This window comes from Anguilla rostrata, chromosome 4 (genome assembly GCF_018555375.3).
Source record: "Anguilla rostrata isolate EN2019 chromosome 4, ASM1855537v3, whole genome shotgun sequence".
Taxonomy (NCBI): domain Eukaryota; kingdom Metazoa; phylum Chordata; class Actinopteri; order Anguilliformes; family Anguillidae; genus Anguilla; species Anguilla rostrata.
In genome coordinates this window covers 6,441,605-6,465,791 of record NC_057936.1, presented here as the reverse complement: position 1 = coordinate 6,465,791, position 24,187 = coordinate 6,441,605, and the positions used below count along the sequence as shown (strand labels likewise).

Sequence of the window (24,187 nt, the reverse complement as noted above, 5' to 3'; positions counted from 1 at the left end):
AGCTGCTGTCGGAGCGCGCGGCGGTGGTCCTGCAGGCCGGCGTGCGGGGCTGGCTGGCGCGTCGGGCCTACGGGCGGCTGCGGGCGGCGGTGCTGCTGGCGCAGTGCTGTGCCCGGCGGCGGGCCGCCCGCAGGCAGCTGCAGAAGCTGCGGGTGGAGGCGCGCTCGGTGGAGAGGTACCGCCAGCTCAACCGGGGCATGGAGGTGAAGCTGATCCAGCTGCAGCTGCGGGCCGACCAGCAGGTGAGCTGGGCCTGCGCGCGTGTGTGTGAGAGAGAGAGAGAGAGAGAGTGTGTGTGTGTGTGAGAGAGAGAGAGAGAGAGAGAGTGTGTGTGTGAGAGAGAGAGAGAGAGAGAGGGAGTGTGTGTGTGAGAGAGAGATAGAGCGAGTGTGTGTGTGTGTGTAGAGAGAGAGATGAGAGAGAGGAGTGGTGTGAGAGAGAGAGAGAGAGGGAGTGTGTGTGTGTGGAGAGAGAGTGGAGAGAGAGAGAGGAGTGTGTGTGTGAGAGAGAGAGAGGGTGTGTGTGTGTGTGAGAAGAGAGAGAGAGCGAGTGTGTGTGTGTGTGAGAGAGAGACTTTGTGTGTGTGTGTTAGAGAGAGAGAGTGTGTGTGCGTGTGTGTTGTGTGTGTGTGTATTGTGTGCGAGAGAGTGTGTCTGTGTGTGAGAGAGGAGGTGTGTGTGTCCGTGTGTGTGTAGTGTGGTATGCTGCTGTGCCGGTATCACACTGTGTACCGTGTGTCAGGTGTTAGGTGTGTGTGTAGCTTGCTGTGCCGGTATCACACTGTGTACCCGTGTGTTCAGGGTTAGGGTTGTGTGTATGCTTGCTGTGCCGGTATCACACTGTGTACCCGTGTGTTCAGGGTTAGGGTTGTGTGTATGCTTGCTGTGCCGGTATCACACTGTGTACCCGTGTGTTCAGGGTTAGGGTTGTGTGTATGCTTGCTGTGCCGTATCACACTGTGTACCCGTGTGTTCAGGGTTAGGGTTGTGTGTATGCTGCTGTGCTGGTATCACACTGTGTACCCGTGTGTTCAGGGTTAGGGTTGTGTGTATGCTCGCTGTGCCGGTATCACACTGTGTACCCGTGTGTTCAGGGTTAGGGTTGTGTGTATGCTCGCTGTGCCGGTATCACACTGTGTACCCGTGTGTTCAGGGTTAGGGTTAGGGTTGTGTGTATGCTCGCTGTGCCGGTATCACACTGTGTACCCGTGTGTTCAGGGTTAGGGTTGTGTGTATGCTCGCTGTGCCGGTATCACACTGTGTACCCGTGTGTTCAGGGTTAGGGTTGTGTGTATGGTCGCTGTGCCGGTATCACACTGTGTGCCCGTGTGTTCAGGGTTAGGGTTAGGGTTAGGGTTGTGTGTATGCTCGCTGTGCCGGTATCACACTGTGTACCCGTGTGTTCAGGGTTAGGGTTAGGGTTAGGGTTGTGTATATGCTCGCTGTGCCGGTATCACACTGTGTACCCGTGTGTTCAGGTGTAGGGTTAGGGTTGTGTTATGCTCGCTGTGCCGGTATCACACTGTGTACCCGTGTGTTCAGGGTTAGGGTTAGTGTGTGTATGTCGCTGTGCGGTATCACACTGTGTACCCGTGTGTTCAGGAGTTAGGGTTAGGGTTGTGCGTATGCTCGCTGTGCGGTATCCACTGTGTACCCGTGTGTTCAGGGTTAGGAGGGAGCCTGGCGGTACACCTGGCAGTTGAGGCAGGTAGGGGTGTGTTGCCGCTGAGCGGTGCACTGTGTACCGTGGAGGTAGGCAGGGGGGAGCGCTGGCCGTCACACGTGACGTGGTTCAGGGTCGGAGAGTGCAGCGGACACCGCAGTGAGGGCGGAGAGGAGGGCCGCCCAGGGATCTCAGCTGGAGCAGGTAACAGCGGCCGCGCCTGGGAGGAGAACGGAGGGGCGAGAGAAGGCCGCTCCAATCTCTTACTGCAGGTCCTCCACGCACACTGGTACAAGGGCTCCCTCTTACTGCAGGGCCCCTCACACACTAAGGGGCAGCCCTGTCAGCATAGGGCCCCTTGCACACTAAACACAGCGTATCCCAGAGGACATGAAACGTGCGTGTTTCACAATCTGCCTTCATTCTCAGAGACACCTCATACATTAAAGGTCATCACTGTGTCATCACTTTTTTTTTGCATTTAAATGGTTCATTAGGCAAATTATTTTTTACAAATTTGTAAACAGAAAAATAATATATGATACATTTTCCTAATGATGTAAACACACACTCTCTCTTTCTCTCTGTGTCTCTCTGTCTCTCTCTCTCTCTCTCCGTCCCTCCCAGGAGGTCCAAGCCCTGCAATCAGAGAAGAGTATTCTAGAACAAGAGAAGAAGGCCCTGCATGATCATCTACTGGGGCAAGAGAGAGTGCAGGAGGGTTGGTGTCTGTTGGTCTGTCTGTCAAACTCAAATTCAGATCTTGATCTTTTCATGCTTAAAGGCAGACTTCCCCCTAAAATCCGACTGTTTTGGTATTGTATCATATTGCTTGTCTTTATTGCTTTTTGTTTATCTTGTATGTGGTATTATGTCTGTGTGTGTGTGTCTGTGCGTGCGTGCGCGTGCGTGTGTATCTCAGAGCGTGTGGCACAGGGTGTGGCCCAGGCCAGTGTGAGTCTGCAGGGAGAGCTGGAGGAGGAGAGGTGTCGTTATCAGGGCCTGCTGAAGGAGTTCACCCGTCTGGAGCAGAGATACGACAACCTGCGGGAGATGAGCTCCCTGTCAGAGGTGCACACCATCCACATAAACTCCCCCCAATCTGCTCTGTACTTCTCCACATAAACTCCCCCAATCTGCTCTGTACTTCTCCACATAATCTGCTCTGTGCTTCTCCACATAATCTCCCCAAATCTGCTCTGTGCGTCTCCACATAATCCCTATCTGCTCTGTGCTTCACATAATCTCCCCAATCTGCTCTGTGCTTCTCCACATAATCTCCCCAATCGCTCGTGCTCTCCATATCTCAATTGCTCTGCTTCTCCACATAATCTCCCCAATCTGCTCTGTGCTTCTCCACATAATCTCCCCAATCTGCTCTGTGCTTCTCCACATAATCCCCATCTGCTCTTCTTCACATAATCTCCCAATGCTCTGTGCTTCTCCACATATCTCCCAATCTCATGCTTCCCAATAATCTCCCAATCTGCTCTGCTTCTCCACATAATCTCCCCCAATCTGCTCTGTGCTTCTCCACATAATCTCCCCCAATCTGCTCTGTGCTTCTCCACATAATCTCTCCTAATCTGCTCTGTGCTTTTCCACATAATCTCCCCCAATCTGCTCTGTGCTTCTCCACATAATCTCCCCAGATCTGCTCAGTGCTTCTCCACATAATCTCCCAAAATCTGCTCTGCGCTTCTCCACATAATCTCCCCAAATCTGCTCTGTGCTTCTCCACATAATCTCCCCCAATCTGCTCTGTGCTTCTCCACATAATCTCTCCTAATCTGCTCTGTGCTTCTCCACATAATCTCCCCAAATCTGCTCTGTGCTTCTCCACATAATCTCCCCAATCTGCTCAGTGCTTCTCCACATAATCTCCCCCAATCTGCTCTGTGCTTCTCCACATAATCTCCCCCAATCTGCTCTGCGCTTCTCCACATAATCTCCCCAAATCTGCTCTGTGCTTCTCCACATAATCTCCCCCAATCTGCTCTGTGCTTCTCCACATAATCTCCCCAAATCTGCTCTGTGCTTCTCCACATAATCTCCCCCAATCTGCTCTGTGCTTCTCCACATAATCTCCCAAAATCTGCTCTGCGCTTCTCCACATAATCTCCCCCAATCTGCTCTGTTCCTCTCCACATACACTCCCGTAATCTGTGCTCTGCTGCTGGTAGATGTGCACACCATTCGCATAATTTCTTCTAATGTGTTCTGTGCTACTGTACTGGGGTATGGCCTAAGGAACAATTATTGAAAACTAATTATTAACTATCAGAGTTGGGTTCAATTCTAATTCATTTCAATTCAGTCAGTTCATTAAATCCAGGGATTATGAGATCTACTCTGTCAGGAAAAAGAGACTTTATTCGTGGCCTTGTTTTTTGGCAGCTTTCTCGGGGACACAGACGGACGGACTCGTCCCAGAGCCTGGTTCTGGAGCCCCTCTCCCCCGTGTCCCCCTCCTTTTCCGGGCCGCCCCCGTTCCCCGTGCCCGAAGACGACCGGAGGCTCAGCGTGACTACCCCCACCTGCGAGAGGAAACCGTGGGCTCCGGACTCCGCCCTGGTGACTGTCCATCAGACTCTTGTCTCCTTCTCTGTTCCATTGGGGGGGGAGGGGGCAGTACTGAGACCAGTTCTCTCTGATTGGCTGACAGGATGGCTTGATGGACGTGATGGGCGTGGCCAAGGACGCGGCAGAGAAAATGAAAGGGGAGGACTTGAGACACGCTTACGATGCCGTCCGCGTGGCCAACAAGTGAGTCACCGCGGCAACTGCAGACCTCAGCGTCTGCGCACACGTACCGTAATACGACACTATTCGTGCGTAAATAAGATCTACAGCCGGGGCATATCGGTAGATCAATTCAGCCGTTATTACCATACTGTGTCTCATAGTTTAGCCATGACCTTCGGTGTCCTTTGGATAAAAGCGTCTGCCAAATAAACGTAATGTAATACAGCACAATGCTATGAAGCTACACGCCTGTGAAAGGCTTCTGAATAATGCATTGCTAACAATCGATGCTCTGAGGTGGGCATCATCGGTTAGCAGCCCCTGGGCCAGATCAGGCCTGCCAGTAAGTCTTCTCTGGCCGTCCTTTCCAGTACTGAATGTGAATCAGAATAAAAATGTTCCTGTGCATGGCTTCGGTTATATTAAAATTATGTATAATCGATAGAAAAGGGTAGAATATTGAAGGAATCAATTCCAGTTGAAATGTAGGCTATAGTGCGTGTGCGTGTTATGTGAATGGGTGTGTGCTTGAGAGTGCGTGGATTGGAGAGTTTTTGAGCGAGTGAGGATATGAGAGAAAGTGAGTTTGTGAAACTGTGTGTTTGTGTGTGTGTGTGTGTGTTTGGGGGGGATACCTCTCTGATCTGGCCCAAGGAGTATCTGCTATGTGAGAATGTCACCCCAGGTCAAAGTTATTTGATATAACCCCTGTTCTAAGAGGTTGTTGGGCACCATGACATCATCTCCCCGTGCCTCCCCGCAGGATTCTGGAGGACCAGCTGCTATCCCAGAGGTCCCAGTGGGAGGAGGAGCTCTCTAACCTGCGGCTGCGGGTTCAAGCCCCAAAGGACCGACTGATGACCCCTGACTCACCCCACTTCACTCCTGACCACGACACCATCAATTTACTGCTGTCTGACAATATTGTCAGTGCTGGTGCATTGTTTTGTTTCATATCAGTGTTTTCCTGTGGTTTACTTAGTGTTTGGTGCAGTGAGGGTATTGTGTGTAGTAACGTGTGGAGTTTCTAGTACTGTATGGGTGGAGGTGTTTAGTTCTGTGTGTCCGTTTCTTCTTGGTTTTAAGACCTGATGTGTAGTGATGTGGGTATGTGTGTGCAGGACCTGATGTGTAGTTATGTATGTGTGTGTGTGTGTGTGTGTGTGTGTGCAGGACCTGATGGAGCAGGTGGAGGTGAGGGAGCAGGAGTGCCTCAGGCTGAGGAGGGAACTGAAGGAGCTGAGACACACAGTCACACTGAGGAGAGCACTGATACACATGGGTCTGTGTCTCACCCACACACACACACACACACAGCACACAACACACAAACAACCTGGTCACCACACACACACCTGCATACAGACACACACACACACAACACACAACAGACATCACACACACACACACAACCACACACACACACGCACATACCCACACACACACACACACACAGAAATACACACAGCACACAGATGCACACAAAAGTCCACCCCAACCTTTTTCTGTCTCCCTCTTAGGCTCCACCGTGGCCTTGTCCTTTGGACAGGAAGTCCCGCCTACCCATCAGAAGAGGGCGGAGTTAACGGGGCTCCTGGAGTGCAGGAAGAGGGACGAGGCGAAGCTACTGAAGAACCTGGTCACAGGTCTGCAGAGAGGTCCTAATCTCTCCCTGAAACAGGGCTGCCCAACCCTGTTCCTGGGAGATCTACTGTCCTGTAGGCTTCCACTTCAATCCAAATCCGACACCCCTGATTCTACTACATTACTTTACATTACATTACATTACATTACATTACAGGCATTTAGCAGACGCTCTTATCCAGAGCGACTTACACAACTTTTACATAGCATTTACATTGCATCAATTTATACAGCTGGATATATATATTGAAGCAATGCAGGTTAAGTACCTTGCTCAAGGGTACAACGGCAGTGTCCTACCCGGGAATCGAACCTGTGACCTTTGGGTTAGAAGCCCAGTGTACACTGTAGAGTACTGTAGTGTAGTGGATGGTACCGGAATGGGTAAGGAAAATCTCCGTAAAATCTCTTGCTGTTGAATGAGGTGTGCTTTGTTAGGGTTGGAGTGAAAACCTACAGGACGACAGATCAACAGGAACAGGGTTGGGCAGCCCTGCTGTAGCTGTTGAATGAGGTGCTCGTTGTTAGAGTTTGAGTGAAAACCTACAGGACGGTAGATCTCCAGGAACAGGGTTGGGCAGCCCTGTTCTAAAGCTTCATGTACGCACTGGAAGTTCTCTCGGGCCGTAATATCATAATTGACAGTATCTCTGATGCCAAACTGAATCCTGGGAAGAAACCTAAAAGAAACCAAAACGAAACTCTTACTTGACCACTTAAAATTCGACACTTCACTCACTGAAGTGAATCATGTCCACAGGAATGGACAACAAGGTGCCAGAGGGTGCCCTTGGTCAGTAGCGGTAAAACAAATAATCTTTTAAGTATCTTATACCTGCATTCCACCATATGAAGCTGGTGGAAATCATTCTCAGTGTCTGAAATCAGCAGGTTAGTACTGTGAAAAGACGTACTGTCAATTTTTAGTTTGCAAAACCACACAAACACGGGTGCATGTTTCCTTTGTGAATTGTGAATTGCCGGTGCAGATATGGTAATAAAGCCTGCGTTAGTCATGGTCATTAAATAATACTGTCAACATGCCTTCTAAATGAATGTTTCGTGTTTATATTGTACAAATCTAAATTTGTACAGATCAGCCTCGGCTACACAAAGGCCTTTTTTTCTGATGGAACCCCTAATTATGTGCTTGAATTCTCCCACTCAATGCGCACGCACTCAGACACAGGGTACTTAAAGTGCTTTTACAGCAGCAGAGATCGCAAAACGGGTGGGATTAATCTGCAGGACAAGGTCAACGTAGCGAAAACTGCATGTGTGCTTATGTACCCATCAGTCAGTGGAACACGTGACTCACGATGCTCTGTCAGACACTCCAGTTCTGCGGTGTGAGTGTTCTGGCCCGTTACGGCTGCACTGCCCTCGGCTGTATAATTATACTTGTTACAGGAACATCTCAGCTTTTACTTGATACTGCTTTGGGTGTGTGAAGGCAATGGGTGTGAAGATGACCACGGGCACCATCAGGGTGTGTGATGGGTGGCTGGGGAGGGGGGGTGCGGGGAGTGTCTTAAAAAATATTAGTACATAGGATTTTCTGGAGTGGTTGGGCCCAGTGTGAGATCTTGTTGTGGGGCCCAAAATCCCTGGTGGCTCCCTTGGTGATGACAGTGACAGTGACTGTTACTCACTGTGTGTTGTTAATAGTGTCCGTGGCTGCTGGTGGTGTTGTGACAGTGACTGTGACCTTTGACCTTTGTGTGTCAGACGTGCGGGTGGACAGCGCCCTCTCCCTGGCCCCGGGGCTGGCGGCCGGCGTGCTCTTCCTGTGCGTGCGCCAGGCGGACTGCAGCGGGGACGAAGCGCGGGCGCGCTCTCTCTGCACCGCTGCCATCGTCGGCCTCAAGGGGGCGCTCAAGGTTCAGCCCGTTTTTTTTTACCTGTGTCCTCGGTGTCAGTGCAATGAGCTGTGACCTCTGCTGACCTGTGCACACCTGTGCTGACCTATGTTTATCTGTGCTCTCTCCAGTGCTCACCTGTGCACACCTGTGTACATCCGTGCTCAACTGTGCTCTCTTGTGCTGATCTGTACTCACCTGTGCTGACCTCTACTGAACTTGCTGACCTGTGCTGGCCTGTGCACACCTGTGCAAAGCTGTACTGATCTGTGCTAGCCTGTCCTGACCTCTGCTCTCCTATGCTCACCTGTGCATACCTGTGTATATCCGTGTTCATCTGTGCTCTCCTGTGCTGTCCTGTACTTACCTCTGCTGACCTGTACACACCTGTGTTGACCTATGCACACCTGTACTGCTGGGCTTACCTGTGCTTACCTGTGCTGTACTCTCCTCCTGAACCAGAAACACTGTAACGATGTGGACATGACTGCGCTTTGGCTGAAGAACATCTGCCTGCTGACTGACCTCCTGACCCAACACTCCGCCCACCAGGTGTGTGTGTGTATGTGTGTGCGTGTGTGTGTGTGTGTGTGTGTATGTGCGTGTGTGTGTGTGTGTATCTGTGTGTGCCTGTGTGTGTGTGTGTATCTGTGTGTGCCTGTGTGTGTGTGTGTGTGTGCCTGTGTGTGTGTGTGTGTGTGTGAGTGTGTGTGTGTGTGTGTGCCTGTGTGTATGTGTGTGTGAGTGTGTGTGTGTGTGTGTCTGGGATTTCTGTTGTGCTTGTAGCATTATGTGTCAGTCAGCACGTCTGTCTCATAGAACACTGACAGTTTGACCGATGAGGTGTCGGTGCAAAACTGCTGCTCTCACTGCTGCATTATTTAAACAGTCATTTTCTTTCCGCGTATAAAGAAAAGTTATTTTTCTTTTGAGTTGCTGAGAGTATTTTTTTCTTTTGATAAACATCCAGTCGTGTTAGTAAAGTGATTTGTTTGGAACTAGTGCAATATTTGCAAACACAATGACAGGCATTTCCCCTGATTCATAAATCAGCTGTTGATTAGTTCTCCCTACCCTTAGCATCTCATGTGCTAAATGGAAAATTACATTGAATCTGCTTATTTGTGTTTTAAATATCAGAATTTTGGAAGTACAAGCTAAGCAGACAAGTTCAGTTTCGTGAGTGACGTTCTCATTTTGAGCTTGGAATTGCACTTATTTTTCATTATTAATTAAATAAAGTAACTTTTGGAGCTTAGAGTGGACAACTCTTTTTCCGTGAAAGTGTTACACTCATTTGGGCCTTACATTCGTTTGGGCATGCATTTTTCATAGCAAAATTTAGCCGTGCTATAGCCGATAGTGACCAGCAGGGTGTGCTGTTGAGCGGGAGCTGTGGGACGGTGTTTTGGGAAGGCTTCCCTCCTCCTGCTCTGCTCTCCCCAGGACGGTAGCGGCGGCTCGGAGGAGCTGGTCCCTCTCTCCGCGGACCTGAGCGAGCCGCGGCGGGCGCTGAGCGACCTCTCCATCCAGGCCTATCAGCAGCTGCTGTCCATCACGGAGAGCCGCCTGCAGCCAATCATAGGTGGGCTTGCTGCCGGAGAGGCCTCGGACTCTAAAGGCCCTCTGCCATCGCTTTTAAAAAAATTGTTCATTAAGCCAAATATTTTATATAAGTCAAATTTGTAAACTGAAAAATAATATATAATAATATATAATACATTTTCCTATTGATGTAAACACGCCCCGTCTTTTTCTCTTTATTTCCCTCTTTTTTTCTCTCCCCTTCTCTCTACTCTCTTCCTCTTTTGCTCCTCTCTATCTTTCTCTCTTTTTCTATCTCTCTCTTTCTCTCTTTTCTTCTCCTCTCCATCTCCTGCACTCTTTCTTTTGCCCTCTCTTGCTCTCTTTGTCTCTCTCACTCTGTCGGTTTCTCTCTCTCTCTCCCCTCCTCTCTGTCTCTCTCTACGCCCCTCTCTCCCTCCCTCTCCCTCTCTCCCTCCCACCCTCTCTCCCTCCCTCCCTCCCTCCCCCTCTCTCCCTCCCTCCCTCCCTCTCTCTCTCTCTCTCACTCTCTCTCTCCCTCCCTCCCTCCTCTCTCCCGCCCCCCCCCCAGTCCCTGCCATGCTGGAGAGTGAGTCGATCCCCCCGGGCCCCAGGGCGTCCGCCCCCCGACCGGTCTCGCCCTCCGCCGCCGCCAGCCCTGCGCTGGAAGCTCCAGCAGCTCCCCGGGGGCCACCGGTCTGACAGCCCGCTGCGCGGACCGGCAGTGGGGCGGGGCTGCGAGCGGGGGCGGGGGCCGGGGCCAGCATGGGGGCGGTGCTGAAGGAGCTGGGCGCCCTCCACGCCGCCATGACGCGCCAGGCCCTGCCCCTCGGCCTGCTGGGACAGGCCTTCCGCCAGCTCTCCCACCTGCTGGTGGCCACCGCCCTGAACAGCCTGCTGCTGCGCAAGGACCTGTGCAGCTGTGGGCGGGGCCTGCAGATCAGGTGGGTTCTGCGATGAGGTCAGAGGTGGGCGGGGCCTGTAGATCAGGTGGGTTCTGTGCTGTGGTCACCGGTGGGCGTGGCCTGCAGGCCAGGTGGGGCTTGTTTTCCACAATGAGGTCACCGCTGGGTGTGGCCTGCAGATCAGGTGGGTTCTGCGATGAGGTCACAGGTGGGCGTGGCCTGCAGATCAGGTGGGTTCCGCGATGAGGTCACCGGTGGGCGTGACCTGCAGGTCAGGTGGGTTCTGCGATGAGGTCACAGCTGGGCGTGGCCTGTAGGTCAAGTGGTGCTCATGTTCTGCGATGAGGTCACAGCTGGGCGTGGCCTGCAGGTCAGGTGGGTTCTGCTCTGAGGTCACCGGTGGGCGTGGCCTGCAGGTCAGGTGGGTTCTGCTCTGAGGTCACCGGTGGGCGTGGCCTGCAGGTCAGGTGGGTTCCGCGATGAGGTCACCGCTGGGCGTGGCCTGCAGGTCAGGTGGGGCTCGCGTTCCGCGGCGAGGTCGCCGCCGGTCGCCAGCTGACGGGTGGGGGTTGGCGGTCGGGCGCCAGGGCTAATCCCGCGGCCCAGGCCACCGTGACAGCCCTTCAGTGAGCGCAGAATGGAGATGAATGGCTCTGTGAAACCCTCACACTGCTGGTCTGGTCAGAGGAGGTGAACTGAGAGGGGAGGGGGGAGGGGGGAGGGGGGTTTGTGGTGGAAAATCCAGGTCCAGAAAGTAAAAGTCCTCCTCAGTATTTTGTTCCGATCACCTGAATTTGCAGATTAGCAAATTAGCAAATCCAGGTAATTCAAATTCAGAGATTGAACTAATCAGTGGAGTCAGCTGGGCTGAGTTCATGGGTGGAAGAAACACAAGGCAGGATTTTTACTTTCTGACCCCAGGACTTTTTACCTGGTTGCGGTTTCAGATCTAAGAGTTTCACCGTCTTGTGTCCCGCCTCTTCGCCAGGTACAATGTCAGCCAGCTGGAGGAGTGGCTGCGCAGCCGAGGGCTGCAGGCAGGGGGCGCTGTTGCCACTCTGGAGCCTCTCATCCAGGCTGCCCAACTGCTGCAAGTAGGCAAGAAGTCTGAGGCTGACGCACGGGCCCTCGTCCGCACATGCACTGCCCTCTCCGGCCAGCAGGTGGGGCTGCTCTGCAGCATCGTACAGTTTCAGCTATTTCAGTTCAGAAAAACAAAAAAAAAAACGAAACAAAACTTCACCTGCTGTGGCCAACTTGTGTTGCAGATTGTGAAGATTCTGGGTCTCTATACGCCTGATAGCGATCTTGAGGAGAGGGTGACTCTCAATTTTATCCGCATTGTTCAGGTGAGTAAACACAGTCACGCTTTTTAATGTTCGGACACAATTTTTAAGATATTAGAGCAGGGGCGTCCAATCATATCCAAGAAGGGTCAGTGTGGGTGCAGGTTTTTTGTTTTAGCCCAACACTATGATGCCTGAATGTCACAGTGCTGGGATAGAACAAAAACCTGAGTCCACATCTGCTCTTTTCAGGTAAGATGGGATGCCCCTATATCAGAGATGAACAAATGATAATTTCTCTGTGCCAGTTTCATCATCATGAATCTCCAACTGTAATCTTCCTTAATATTCCTAATTATCCTCACCCAAGTCATATTTGTCATCTAGCTTGTGATTTTTTTATTTTAATTCCAATTCCACCCATGAAATTGAATGAATTCAAGTTCAGTCCACCCCACGGCTTTCTGCCACTGCCTCCCTGATTTACTGAATACAGTCACCACGGCAAATCGTCATCTTCACTTCCGCGTGACCACGCCCGTCCGCGGCGGCCTCCTCTGGTTGCCGTGGTTTCTGTGTTTTGCCCCCTCAGGGACTTCTGAAGGAGCGCTCGGAGGGTCAGACGCGTCAGATCCTCCTGGACGTGCGTCGCGTCTTCCCCGTCACCTTCCCTCGCCTGCCCCCCCCTCCGCTGCGAGCGGACCGGCTGGACATCCCAGAATCCCTCAGGCTTTCTTTCCTGCGCAGGGTCTGAGTCCTGAGTTGCGATTCAGTTTAGTCGGCTTACAGAAGGTGAACAAACAAACGCTCAATTTAATTTTTTGATTTTTGTTGGATTTTCAAGAGGCCGTCAACGGTTCGGCATCTCTGTCCTGATTGCACAGTGCTGCTTGGTAATGTTTGTCGGCAGGTTCTTACTGATGGGCGTCCTGAGTCGTCTTCAGTTATTACAATAAAAAAAACATTGCAAACAATTACAGCATTTAACATTAATTTCAGTATTTATTATTAAATACGATATAAATATCAATATTAAGTATCAAGTATCTGCAGTAAGATTGCTGCAGATGTTCCATCCCATAATGTCTAACAGAATAAAACTGTTGGTTTAAGCAATGGCTGATTCTCTTCTGGGAAAAAAGACCATCATTCTGTTCTTTAAGAGGAGATGAGACAGAATGAATGTCCTCTTTATTTTCTTTTGTCTCATAGCACAGTAATTATTTCTTAACTGCTGTTGATAAGAATAACACATGTTATTCTAATATGTTGTTATATTAGTTCATATATTGTACTGTTTATGAGTCATGACACCAACCACTCAGTAACAGATGATCGCTTGCATATTTCATGCATTGTACGGATCAGATTACAAAATGGCGGACACACAACAAAAATGGCCTTGCTTCTGAACTTACGAGACGTTACAGTAGTGCCACAGAACTCACATGGAACACACCTCCGTACGTTTATTGTTTGAGTGAATCGTTTGAAATGATTTTGTGAGACGGAAAAAACAGTGTGACACCAGGAGCTACATTTTTAAAACGTTTTTTTTTTTATTGGAAGCAGAAACACAACGATGCTCCACCTCCGTTCCCCGATAAGAACAACCATAATAAAAAAAATTATAAACATCTTTCGTATAAAAAAATCTCTCATGCGAGTACTTTGTACCACTACACATCAGTAATACATATTTATATATTCACAAGCCTTTGAAAAATAGAAAAGAAATTAAATTACTCCAATGTTAAAATAAAAAGTTAAAACCGAACATAAGACAACAGTTGGCAAGTAACATCAAAAAGACACGTGCTGGCACAAGAAAGGTGTTTCCCATCATGCACTTCTTCCTATTTACAGCGTGGGCATCCCTGTTTGTGTCTACGTGGTAGTGTGTTGTTAGCCGTAATGTGCTTTTTAAAATTGTGCTTCCGTGCGTGTTCGCATGGTCCCATGCCATTTTGTGTGTGTCTGTGTGTGTGCATGTGTGTGTGTGTGTGCATGTGTGCACATGTGCTTGTGTGTGTGTGTCCTCTGATATCAACACCCACAGTTACTTGCAGGCCTAGCAGGGAGGGTTTCTTTTGGGGGCGGGGGGGGAGGGGCGATTGATAAACATCGTTGTCAACGGCGTTAACGCACAGTGCCACACCCGCGATAGCTACTTCCAACGGTCGTCTCTGAAACAACGCGGTAACAGTCGCTGAGAGCGGCGCCGTTCCCCCCGGCCAGTGATTGGACGAGGGGCGCACAACCACATGACCAATGTCACGTGACCGCCCCAACCTTGAAGTGGAAAATTCTCAGCGTTCAGGCGGGCGACTCCCGACGCCTTTTCGACCGGGCCAAAAACCCGCCGGTCGGTGGCTACGCTAAACCGGTTGGTGGCGAAACTGTGTTCTTCACTGCTCTCTGTTCAGTACCCGCAGCTCAGGAATCTGCCCCGTTTGGAAAAACAGAAACCACACGACTCCACACGCACGTAGTTTTTTTTCTTTTTTTTTTTTCTTTCTTTTCTCTTTTGTGCTGATATTAATATTTCACATTTGTAAACATTTCAGGACTGTTCAAAACAGACTGTTCTACTCAGCTAAGTTTCATAGAATAATAAATGCATAGAAGTTAAGTTGCAGATTAATTCGAAGGGTGGGGGAAAAGGGGCATGGTGGTTTCCGGAAGGACTGATTGTTACAACTCCAGTTCTCACAGATGAATCCAGACATCAACTGGCCAAAGAGCGCAGAAAATCTTAGCAGCTACACGGAGACAAGTTCCTGTCTCTATCAACCCGACCAGCTCAGCTTCTATATCTGAATTAACTCTGGATTGAGACTCTGGAGGATCCAGTCGACCGAGGAGCAAGACATGGAGAAGGGAGGATGAAGATCAATAATAGTATTAAAGATTAATAACATAGGTCTTAATATAAGCCAGTTGTATTAACAGATCCAGTGTTCAACTGTCAGCCTGTACTTGGCGAAACACACACTTAGTAGCCTGACAATGATAATTACAGCTGCTGAAGGATGCATCCACTGCGTGGATCAGTCACATTACTTAGTCTGAATATTATACTGGGTGGGGTGTGTGTTGGGGGATGGGGGGGTGGGGCGGTGGTTGACCTATGACTGATGTCTAGTTTGCAGCCCTGATGCCATGTGTGCATTGTGAGCATTTACACACACACACAAAATAAAAGTATAAAAATCACACGGTACAGTGTGCACGTCACCCTTGGCTCGGCTCACGAGCGCTTTTTCCACGAAGAAATCGAGCGTGAGAATGCGAATGGCACCGGCGCCGCAGCGAGGCTAACGCGAACGCGAGAGACGCCCAGAGTCCTGTACGCGGACGCCGTCCTTCGCCCGGGGTCTCATCGCCAACGGCGACGGTGACGGTGACGGCGCTGGACTGTGCTTCGTAGGGTCAGAGGTCGGAGGTCGGAGGATAGCGGCCGTGCCTCTCAGACAGCGCGGCGGGCAGCGGTGGTACCATGGCGTGATCGTTCTGTTCTGTCCTCGTGGTTCTCGGGGCGTGATGCGTTTCCTGTTCCTGTCCTCGTGGGTTAGCCTCGGGGGCGTGATGCGTTTCCTGTTCCTGTCCTCGTGGGTTAGCCTCGGGGGTCCCGTCGGCCGAGAGCGAGACTGGGCCGTGGTTTACCCCCCCCCCCTCCCCCCCCCCCGTTTGGGAGCGCGGTGGAGGCCTGCTTTGTGCTTTCCCAGGATAACAGAGGGGAGGAGGAGGAAGGAGGAGGAAGTGCGGTCCGCAGCGCAAGTCGCTTCTCTTGAAGTTTAAGTCCCTGTAAGCGGTTTCTTTTGAACCCCGGCCCAAAGGCGGACTTCTGCAGCGCTGCGAGGCTGGGGGGGGGGGGGTTTGGGCACGAGGAGTGGCCCCGAACAAGCAGTGGCCCCCAAAACCGTAGGGCTTGCAGTGGAATGTGTTCGCCTCGACAAGCAAACAAACTTCACAAATAACGTCCCCCAAGCTAAAGACACTTAGGCAGTTTCTCATAATAACAAAATAAATAGGCTAGTCACTGTACTACTGTGTATTCTCTAACTTTAAAGGCTCTCCTCTGATGTACATTTATGTATATAATATAAAGCAATATACATATTTGTGTTATATATGGTCAAAATGAGGGGTTCAGTCTACACTAATCCACAAGGGCACATGAAATTAATCACAGTGCTGGGGAGGGTAGATTTCGGCATGCGGGGGTCTTATTATGTACAAGGGGAACTGCTGAGACAGACAGAGCGACAGAATGAAAGGGGGTCTACATGAATCTGGAGGTGGGGGGGGGGGGGGGGAAGTGAATTCTCAAACAGACAGAAAGACAAACTCAAACATCTCACACCTACAGAATTAATAAATAAAAAAAATTCAAGTGCAAAGTCTTCGCGCCGCTTTTACCATACGCGTCACTAAAAACAGCATGCTAATTAGAGCTTCCATTTTCTTTCTCTTTGAGGACTTCCAAAGACTCTTTTTTTTTTTTGCGAAGGAGGAGGGAGGGATGGGTGTTAAACTCAAGCTGAGCCTAAGTCGTCCTCTGCTGAGCCAGGAAACACACCTCAGGTCTTCTTATAACCAATCAAACACACCTCTGGTCTTCTTATAACCAATCAAACACACCTCTGGTCTTCTTATAACCAATCAGACACACCTCTGGTCTTCTTATAACCAATCAGACACACCGGGGATACTCAGATACTGCTGCTCTCAAGTCAGCAACTGCTGGTTTTCTCTTCTTCTGCCTGACAGTCCACAGTCCAATAATGTCCCTGATTGGCCAGAGACTGGTGCGTCAGGTTTAAATCAGTCCCTGATTGGAGGAGGAAGAGGAGTGACAACCAGCAGTGCTACTGGCCCCCGAGAGCCAGATTTCAGTATCCTTGAAATACACAGTCTTAGTGGGGACTTGGTTTTTGCAGATTGGCCTGGAGAGAGGTATATTTTGTCCGGGTTGAAGACTGTGCAGTTGATGTGGTCAGGGAAGAAGGCGAGAGAGTGGGGTAAAAGCAGAGGAACAACAAAAACTTCTAACCCTGTGAACGCAGACATACCCTGACATATTTCTGTAATCGTTTTTCAGTTAAAAGAGAGGGAATGTCGGAAGGGGAGAGCTTCTTTCCCTAAATTGCATGCTGTAATTCTGCCTCTCGTAGATAAATATTCACTTTTTTTTTTTTTTGCTTTTTGATCATTGGTTTTTCAAAAAAAAAAAAAAAAAAAAGGTATCTTACTTGAAAATAAAATCACGTGTAACTAGAAAATGTAGTGAGTATAAGTTCGACTCTGGCTGTTGGTTGGTGTGTGTGGTTTCAGTGAGTCGGTGTGTGTGGGGTTATCGCTGTTGGAGAGGGTGAGGACAGCTGCTGGAGTGGTGGGGACAGGGTCCCCCCCGTTATAAGGACACCATAGGTAGTAAGACAGGGCAGTGCGTGTTTGCGTGTCCGTTTCAGTCAAAGTAGTCAAAGGAGAATAAGTGTACGGCAGGTTGTCCACTTGAGTTTGTCAGCGTGTCCTCTGTAGTTGTTTCTGTGTGTGTACCTGCGAGTGTGCATGTATGGACTTGTGTGTGTGTGTGTGTGTGTGTGTGTGTGTGTGTATGTGTCAGTGCAAAGGAGCAAGTGGACTCAGAGAGATATATATATATATATATATATATATATAGAGAGAGAAAGAGAGAGTGAGAGAGCGGGAGAAAGAGAGAATGAAAGAGAGAGAGAGGGAGGGAGAGAGATAGAGGGGGAGAGAGAAAGAGAGAGATAGAGAGAGAGAGGGAGGGAGAGATCGATAGAGAGGGAGAAAGAGAGAGAGAGAGTGAGAGAGGGAGGGAGAGAGATAGCTAGAGAGAGAGGGAGGGGGAGAGAGTTGAGAGGGCGAGAGAGGGAGAGAGAGGGGGGTGGGGGGGGGCAGTGTAGCGGGTAGCTCGGGGCCCCATCCCTGAGAGGGTGTCGCGCGCGCGCGGGGGCGGCGCTCAGCTCCCCCTGCCCTCCTCGGCCGAGCGCTGGTCGGACTTGAGCTTGACGAACTCCTTGGCGACCTCGTCGTTGTTGCGCTGGGACAGGATGCGCAGCACGGTCAGACCCGTCTCGTCCATGTGGACCCGCCGGCCCAGCGGCAGCCAGCACGCCACGCTGCCGCGCGCCACCACGTCCCGCAGCTGCAGCACCGCCATGCCCACCGTCCGGTCCTCCCGCGCGAAGCAGTAGTCCTTCACGCACACCTGCAGCTCGTAGCACTCGGGCCCCGCCTCGCTGCTCAGGGTGCTGGGGTGGGGTGAGGGGGGAGAGACGTACAAACAGAGCCACTTTATCCTGGACCTCTGAGCGACCAGTACCCCACTTTGGAATGTTTTTTTTCTAAATTGTTAGGCCGTATTCTAGAACTCCATTGCTTTCAATTACCAGTAGTGATTGTTACATCAGCGTTAGAATGCTCAGTAAAGAATATTCTTACACCTCAAAGGGTTATAATGGGTTTTAATGTTCTGGGTAAATATTCTGGTCGACAAGTTTTTTAAATATATAATTACGTTCTCCTTATCTTAATTGTGACTGATATAAAGGGAGCACCGATATGTTACTTAGGTTTTTACAGAGTTAAAACAAGGGATGTTGTCTGTAGCCAAGTAAAAACTACTGACCCATTTTTCTGTTACAATGAATAGGGTGCTGTTGAAAACTAGCAGGTGTACCTTTGGCTATTTTGCTCAATAGACGCAATGTGATGAACCAAAAATGGAGAGCAATAGATCAACGTAAAAATGTTCTAAATTAAATATGCTATATATATAGCAAAATGCGTATAAAATACCTATATATATATATATATATATATATATGGAATTGAGATTGTCTGTACATGACCTTCCAAACTAACTACACCCTATAATCTCTTTCACTGTCCCAAACTCTCTAATTATAGACTATTTTGTGTGCAGCGTATGCTAGGCTAAACAGACTGTAATTCTGCGAAAGGGTCTGATGCCATATATGAGGATGCTGTAATTACATGATATGGAATAGACTGGGGAGAGACGCAACTGTTGCAATGATCCCTGAGCACTAAAACCTTGTTACAGAGTTATGATATCAACGGTGGACACTGTGAACACTGTGAACACAAAGAGAAAATAACGCGATTGTAGCCAGACTCACAATGCGAAGGTTTCATTGTACTTCGGAGCCCAGCTGTTGTTCTTTGACTTGGTGGCGAACTTCCTCTTCTTGTCGCTGAGGTGTGGTCCGATGATGAAGACCTCGACGAAGGGCCTGAAGATCCCTGAAGTCTGCCACCGCAGGTCGTTGGCCGCCACCACTACGGTCGGGGGAGGGGACGGAGGGAGATGTAACTCACGTTTTTACATTGATGTTTTTTTTTTTGCACGTTCTTAAGGCCAGTTTACAGTTTGGCAATGCACATTTTTCCGGTGGACTTTATCACCGACATTCCACCGTCGCACGACTTATATTGATGTCGAATGCTGTCAACTCATAAAATGCATAAACCCATAAACAGACAAAGTAGAGTCGTTTGCACTTCACGCTGAAGATAATTGATTTACGAGCGATGGAAATGTTGGAAATGATGTTGTCATGACAACTGAGTCAGCAACGGGGGTCAGAGTTCAATGCGATTTAAGTCTCGTCGCTGCAGCGTAAGCCAAAAGCCATTGCCACAAATGTGATAACCGGCAGGGACCGGTAATCAAACATCGCCTGACTGCGAAATGGCCGTCATCCAGGGCACAAAGGCACCTCAAACAAAATGGAGTGTTTTCTTACAGTCCGGAACGACATGGGCACTGCCAGTGTGGGACAGACTCACCCTTCACCGTGACCTTGTGCTCCCCCGTATTGGGATGGGTGAAGATCTCCACGTGGATGGACACCTCTCCCACGGCGTCGTCCACCCCTGAACCTGGAACGAGGGTCGGCGGACGAGGAAACAAAATCAGACGTCCGTGCCGGGGGGAAAAGCGTTTCGCCCGCTATCGACCAACTCTCAGCCAACCAGGATGCCTCGTTTCTGTCACCATCCGTACGAAAGCCAAAAGGAACGAAAGTTCATGTAGTTCAAGATAAACGCAAGTCCACCAGTGAGGGGGGAAAAAAAGGAAATGCACTTCTGCCAGCCTGAGTCTGAGACTGTTATAGTGTATAATTCACTACGTAAGACAGGAGGGATCTGAGACAAGGCATCCATAGCTGCAGTTAGTCTTCAAACAGGATAATGCAGGAGGTCGCAGCTATGAGTGGGGTACTTTGGGAACAATTTCCTGGGCTGATGTTCATAGTATCTTGCCAAATATTTTCAGGGACATATTCTTTTTTTTTGGAGGATAAAATATATAACTTTTTTTATTAGCATTTCAAGGGACAGTGATACTCATTGCTTATCCCCATTTCTTTTCTAAATATTGACATAAGATTATAGTATTACAATATAAAGCAGGAGTACTCAACTCCAAGTTCTGCGGGCCACAGTGTCTGCAGGTATTTGCTCTAACCTTGCCGTACGGCTACTGATTTCACTTGTTACTTTACCTCCTTGGTTCAGGAAGTGAGCTCATTAGTGAAATCAGGTGGTGTAGTGCATGGATGGAGTGAATACCAGCAGACACTGCAGCCTGCAGGACCTGGGGTTGAGTAGCCCTGATGTAAAGTTCATTCCGAATACTGAAATTATTGGCTCGATTGCACCCCTGTGGGGGATGGGGGCGGGGGGGTGTTCCACTCCCGAACCATAGCTGCACACTGACCCAAGGGGTCAGCAGAAAACACTCGCTGGGTGCAGAACGAAGGATGAGGTAAAGGAGAGAGAGAGAGAGAGAGGTGCTATGGTTCATTTGACAAGGATGACTGAAGGGTTCTCCTTCTTTGTCCTGTGGTTCACTGGAGCAGGCAGGATCACAAAAAGAAAAAGAAGTTCACATGCTGAGATGTATCCAGTCAGGACCAGTTCTGGGTTCCCCCTTTTTGCCCAGAGCGAGCATGAGGAGCGGTCAGCACCTGGACCGGAACCTTCTCCGGGCCCACCCGACCCTTTGCAGAACCTCCATTTTGAGTTGTAGCTCTTAGATAGGTGGGGGAAACTAAAACCCATCCGGATGTCAGGAAGCACATAAATGAAGAGTGCTAGAGCGTATTTAAAATGCTTACGAGGTTACAGAGGAGGAGGAGAGAGAGAGAGACCGCAGACACCCGTCCCGTCTCTTCGAGGTGTCCCTCCCCTCCTTGCGTAAGCTAGCGTACCACTCCGCCAGTCGCGGAATGAGCTCTAGAAGGTTCCGCGAAGGGTCTCCGGGGAGCCAAAAGGTGGTCCAGGGCATCGTCTCCATGCCGCTGATTTTTGGGGGCAGAGGGAGGCATGCAGTGCAGCCCAGCAGGGGCTCCATTCAAATGGCAGTCCAGTTTGTCTGGGGGGGTGTGGTGGGGTGGGGTGTGCAGAGGATTCTGGGGTGTAAGGGTGTTACTCTAGTGCAGCTCGAGAGGTGCAGACAGCGCCCCTCACTCCAGCTAAACCTCCGGCCTCAGCTCCGCTAAAACCATCGCTCCCCGCCGCCCCTCAGTCTGTCAGCAGTCCAGACCGTTGCTTTGTAGTCAAGCTCGGCGCCGTGCCTTCCCGCACGTTTCCAGAGGGAACATTCATCAGTCTACGACGGGGGGACGGGGGGGGGGCGGGATTGTCTGCGTTTCGGTCTACGACCGCAGAGACGATTCGACGCGCCGGCGAAAACCGGCTGACGAGGCAGCGCACGCTCCCCGGGTCGTCTGGAGGACTCTCGAGAGCGCGCGCATTTGTGTGTGTGTGTGTGTGTGTGTATGCGTGCGTCACCGTCAGGAGACGGGCCGCGATGAGTAATGCGCCTGTCGTAAGGGTGCGGTTTCAGCAGGAGTATCTGCAGGCGGCAGCGGCAGCGGCGGTGGCCCAACGTCGCCACTGGGCTTCAAATTAAAAGCCGCTCCCAGGAGAGACTAATGACCGCGCGGAGGCCCGGCCCGAGCCCGAGCTCGAAGCCGCTGACGCACAGCGCCGTCGGGGAAAAGTGACTTTCGCTGACGAGCGGACGCCAGCCGGCCAAATCAACGAACGTCAGGTTTTTTTTTTTTTTTTTTGTTTTTTGGAGGGTTGCCCATTTGCTGTAACTGTAATTCAGCAGGAGCGGGAATCTTGGGAGGGAAGTGCAAACGCACGGTTGGTCGATGAAATATTGCTCCTGTACAATCTGTGGTCACTCCAATCGAGCAAGTTGCTGATATCTGACAATAGCAAGTATTACCTGAATAATAATAATAATAATAATAATAATAATAATAATAATAAAAAATAAATAAATACTTTTCGATTTGATTAGCCATTAGATTTAGTTCTTCATGCTAGGCTTGTTCTAAACAAAACGTGATCCCTTAAAATATATGCAGTATAACTAAAGTAAATCAAAAGTACTCCACTTCGAACGGTGCATTAATTTGTGAATCATCAGTTCAGCATCTGGGTCTGCGAATGTGTTGGTGAATCAGAAAGCTGATTTAGAATGACAGCACCTGACCCTGAGGACTCAGCTGATTGGACAGGTCTGCCAGAGCTCTGTCACTTCTGTTCACTGCTGTTCAGAGAGGAGGATGGTGGTGGTGCCCAACTCTAAGGGGGAGGGGGATTGTACAGAGTGTGTACGGGGTGTGTGTTCGTGTTCGTGTGTGTGTGTGTGTGTGTGTGGATGTGTGTCGGTGGGTGGTTGGGGGTTGGGGGGGGGGGCATTCCAGGAAAAACAGCCCCTCCAGACAAACTGCGCCAACCAAAATTATCATCACTCCAACATTCAGAGAACCCAAGCAAAAAGAAATCTCTGCTTCCAAGACCTTACAAGAAACAGACTCTGGGATCCAATGTCCTGAAGGTATTCAGACTCACCCACTCTCATGTACCATCACCACTCACCACTCCACTCACACTCACTCACCATCACCACTCACCACCACTCACCACACCACCACTCACCCTCACCACTCACTCACCTACCACTCACCACACCACTCCACCACCAGTCGTCAACCACACTCCTCATTAACTCACTTGGTCAATCACTGACTTACTGACTCACTCTTGCATATTTTCTCACTCAATCACTCTCACTCATGCACTCACCCATTCACCCACTCACAGGGAGACACACACACACACACACAAGCTGAGAACACACACGTGTTACATGTACAGTATATGCCTCCTAATGACACATGCTTAAGAGTCATCACTGCATGTGACCCCACACAGTGCCATTCCTGTGTTTCAAAACACACATATGAGGGGCTCCATAAAGCCTCCTACACACACACACACACACACACACACACACACGCACGTGCACGCACGCACGCACACATGCGCACACGCACGCACGCACGCACACACACACACACACACACGCACACACATTCAGCAGGTTCACATCAGGCTCGTTCTCAAAGTGCATGTGTGTGTGCATATGTGCACAGGGTAGGCCTTACGACACTTGTGGGGTGTTGGGGGAGTTGGGTGGGAGGGGGGGGTTGATGGGGTGGGGTGGGGGTGGGGAGATTTGGTCTGTTCTTGGAAGCCTGGTTCGTCAGGACCTAGGCCTTGTGCACACGTACCCTTCTCTGGGTACACATCCTCGCTATGGGTGTACCTCACACCCTTCCCTCCGTGAACTAGCCGAGAGACAGTGGGTAGGCGGAAGAAGGCGAGAAAAGAAGAAGAGAGAAAGAGAGTGCGAGAGGAAAAAATAGACAAAAAAAGAGAGTGAGAGCAGAAAGCGAAAGAGAGAGAGCAAGCGAGCGAGCGAGCGAGCGAGCGAGCGAGACAGCAGCAGTCGGACGGCTATCTCTGGCCCGCAGGCTGTTTTCCTGAGCGCTGGCGTTTCCTCCGCAGTGGTGCCCCAGCCAGCGGGCCGTGGCGGAGCTACCCCACGCCACTGCCGTCTCACGTCCTGTCGCTACGACGACCTGATAAATCCTTCGTTCGACACATTCGCTCTGGCCCCGCGCCGCGGCCGGCCGCTCTTACCGGAAAAACAATTTTACCGGAAATCTCGGAGTTCATTTAATCACATTAGAGATCATAATTTTTTAGGGTGAGTCATTAGGGCCGTGTCTGCAGTACGTCAGCAGGGAGACGATCACAGATACGTTCAAACTCGTAGCGGGGAAGGAGAGACTGTGAGCAGTTCTCCCAAATCTTATTAAACATTCATTACAGCTTTCAAAAAAAAAAAGTCCAAATTTTTCAGAGCAAATACAGACTGAATCAAGCACTTCTGTTCTATATAAACAAAACTAAAATATTAAAACAAGTAACACCACTGTGCTCCCCTGGAGACAAGTACATGAACAGGAGGAAAACAAAGGTTAAGATTTAGATCATTATTACGGGAACATTGTTCAGAAGACAAGAGAAAACAACCAGTCCCACCCACCCACCAAACTCCCACCCAAAGAATTCCTCACAAATGAGGCTGATAAAAGGCGTTAACAGCAGTAAC

General features: G+C 50.1%; 2 protein-coding genes across 2 annotated transcripts in view; one reads left to right on the top strand and one right to left on the bottom strand.

Moving 5' to 3' along the window:
• Positions 1 to 13,735, top strand: part of si:dkey-110c1.10 (unconventional myosin-Vb) — a 28,813-nt gene extending 15,078 nt beyond the window's left edge. The window contains 17 exon segments of the mRNA XM_064330290.1: positions 3 to 426; positions 1,823 to 1,866; positions 2,290 to 2,383; positions 2,585 to 2,733; positions 4,060 to 4,236; positions 4,328 to 4,428; positions 5,171 to 5,333; positions 5,581 to 5,689; positions 5,928 to 6,053; positions 7,780 to 7,931; positions 8,373 to 8,462; positions 9,357 to 9,495; positions 10,027 to 10,088; positions 10,161 to 10,399; positions 11,349 to 11,523; positions 11,629 to 11,709; positions 12,239 to 13,735. Coding sequence (XP_064186360.1) covers positions 3 to 426; positions 1,823 to 1,866; positions 2,290 to 2,383; positions 2,585 to 2,733; positions 4,060 to 4,236; positions 4,328 to 4,428; positions 5,171 to 5,333; positions 5,581 to 5,689; positions 5,928 to 6,053; positions 7,780 to 7,931; positions 8,373 to 8,462; positions 9,357 to 9,495; positions 10,027 to 10,088; positions 10,161 to 10,399; positions 11,349 to 11,523; positions 11,629 to 11,709; positions 12,239 to 12,400 — 2,487 coding nt within the window. The 3' untranslated portion in view covers positions 12,401 to 13,735.
• A 2,089-nt stretch (positions 13,736 to 15,824) lies between these two features.
• The window catches only part of unc13a (unc-13 homolog A (C. elegans)), a 60,618-nt gene continuing 52,255 nt past the window's right edge, over positions 15,825 to 24,187 (bottom strand). The window contains exons 39-41 of the mRNA XM_064330289.1: positions 19,492 to 19,584; positions 18,822 to 18,981; positions 15,825 to 17,930 (exon numbers count right to left, since the gene is read on the bottom strand). Coding sequence (XP_064186359.1) covers positions 17,639 to 17,930; positions 18,822 to 18,981; positions 19,492 to 19,584 — 545 coding nt within the window. The 3' untranslated portion in view covers positions 15,825 to 17,638. The remainder of the gene's footprint in view (positions 17,931 to 18,821; positions 18,982 to 19,491; positions 19,585 to 24,187) is intronic.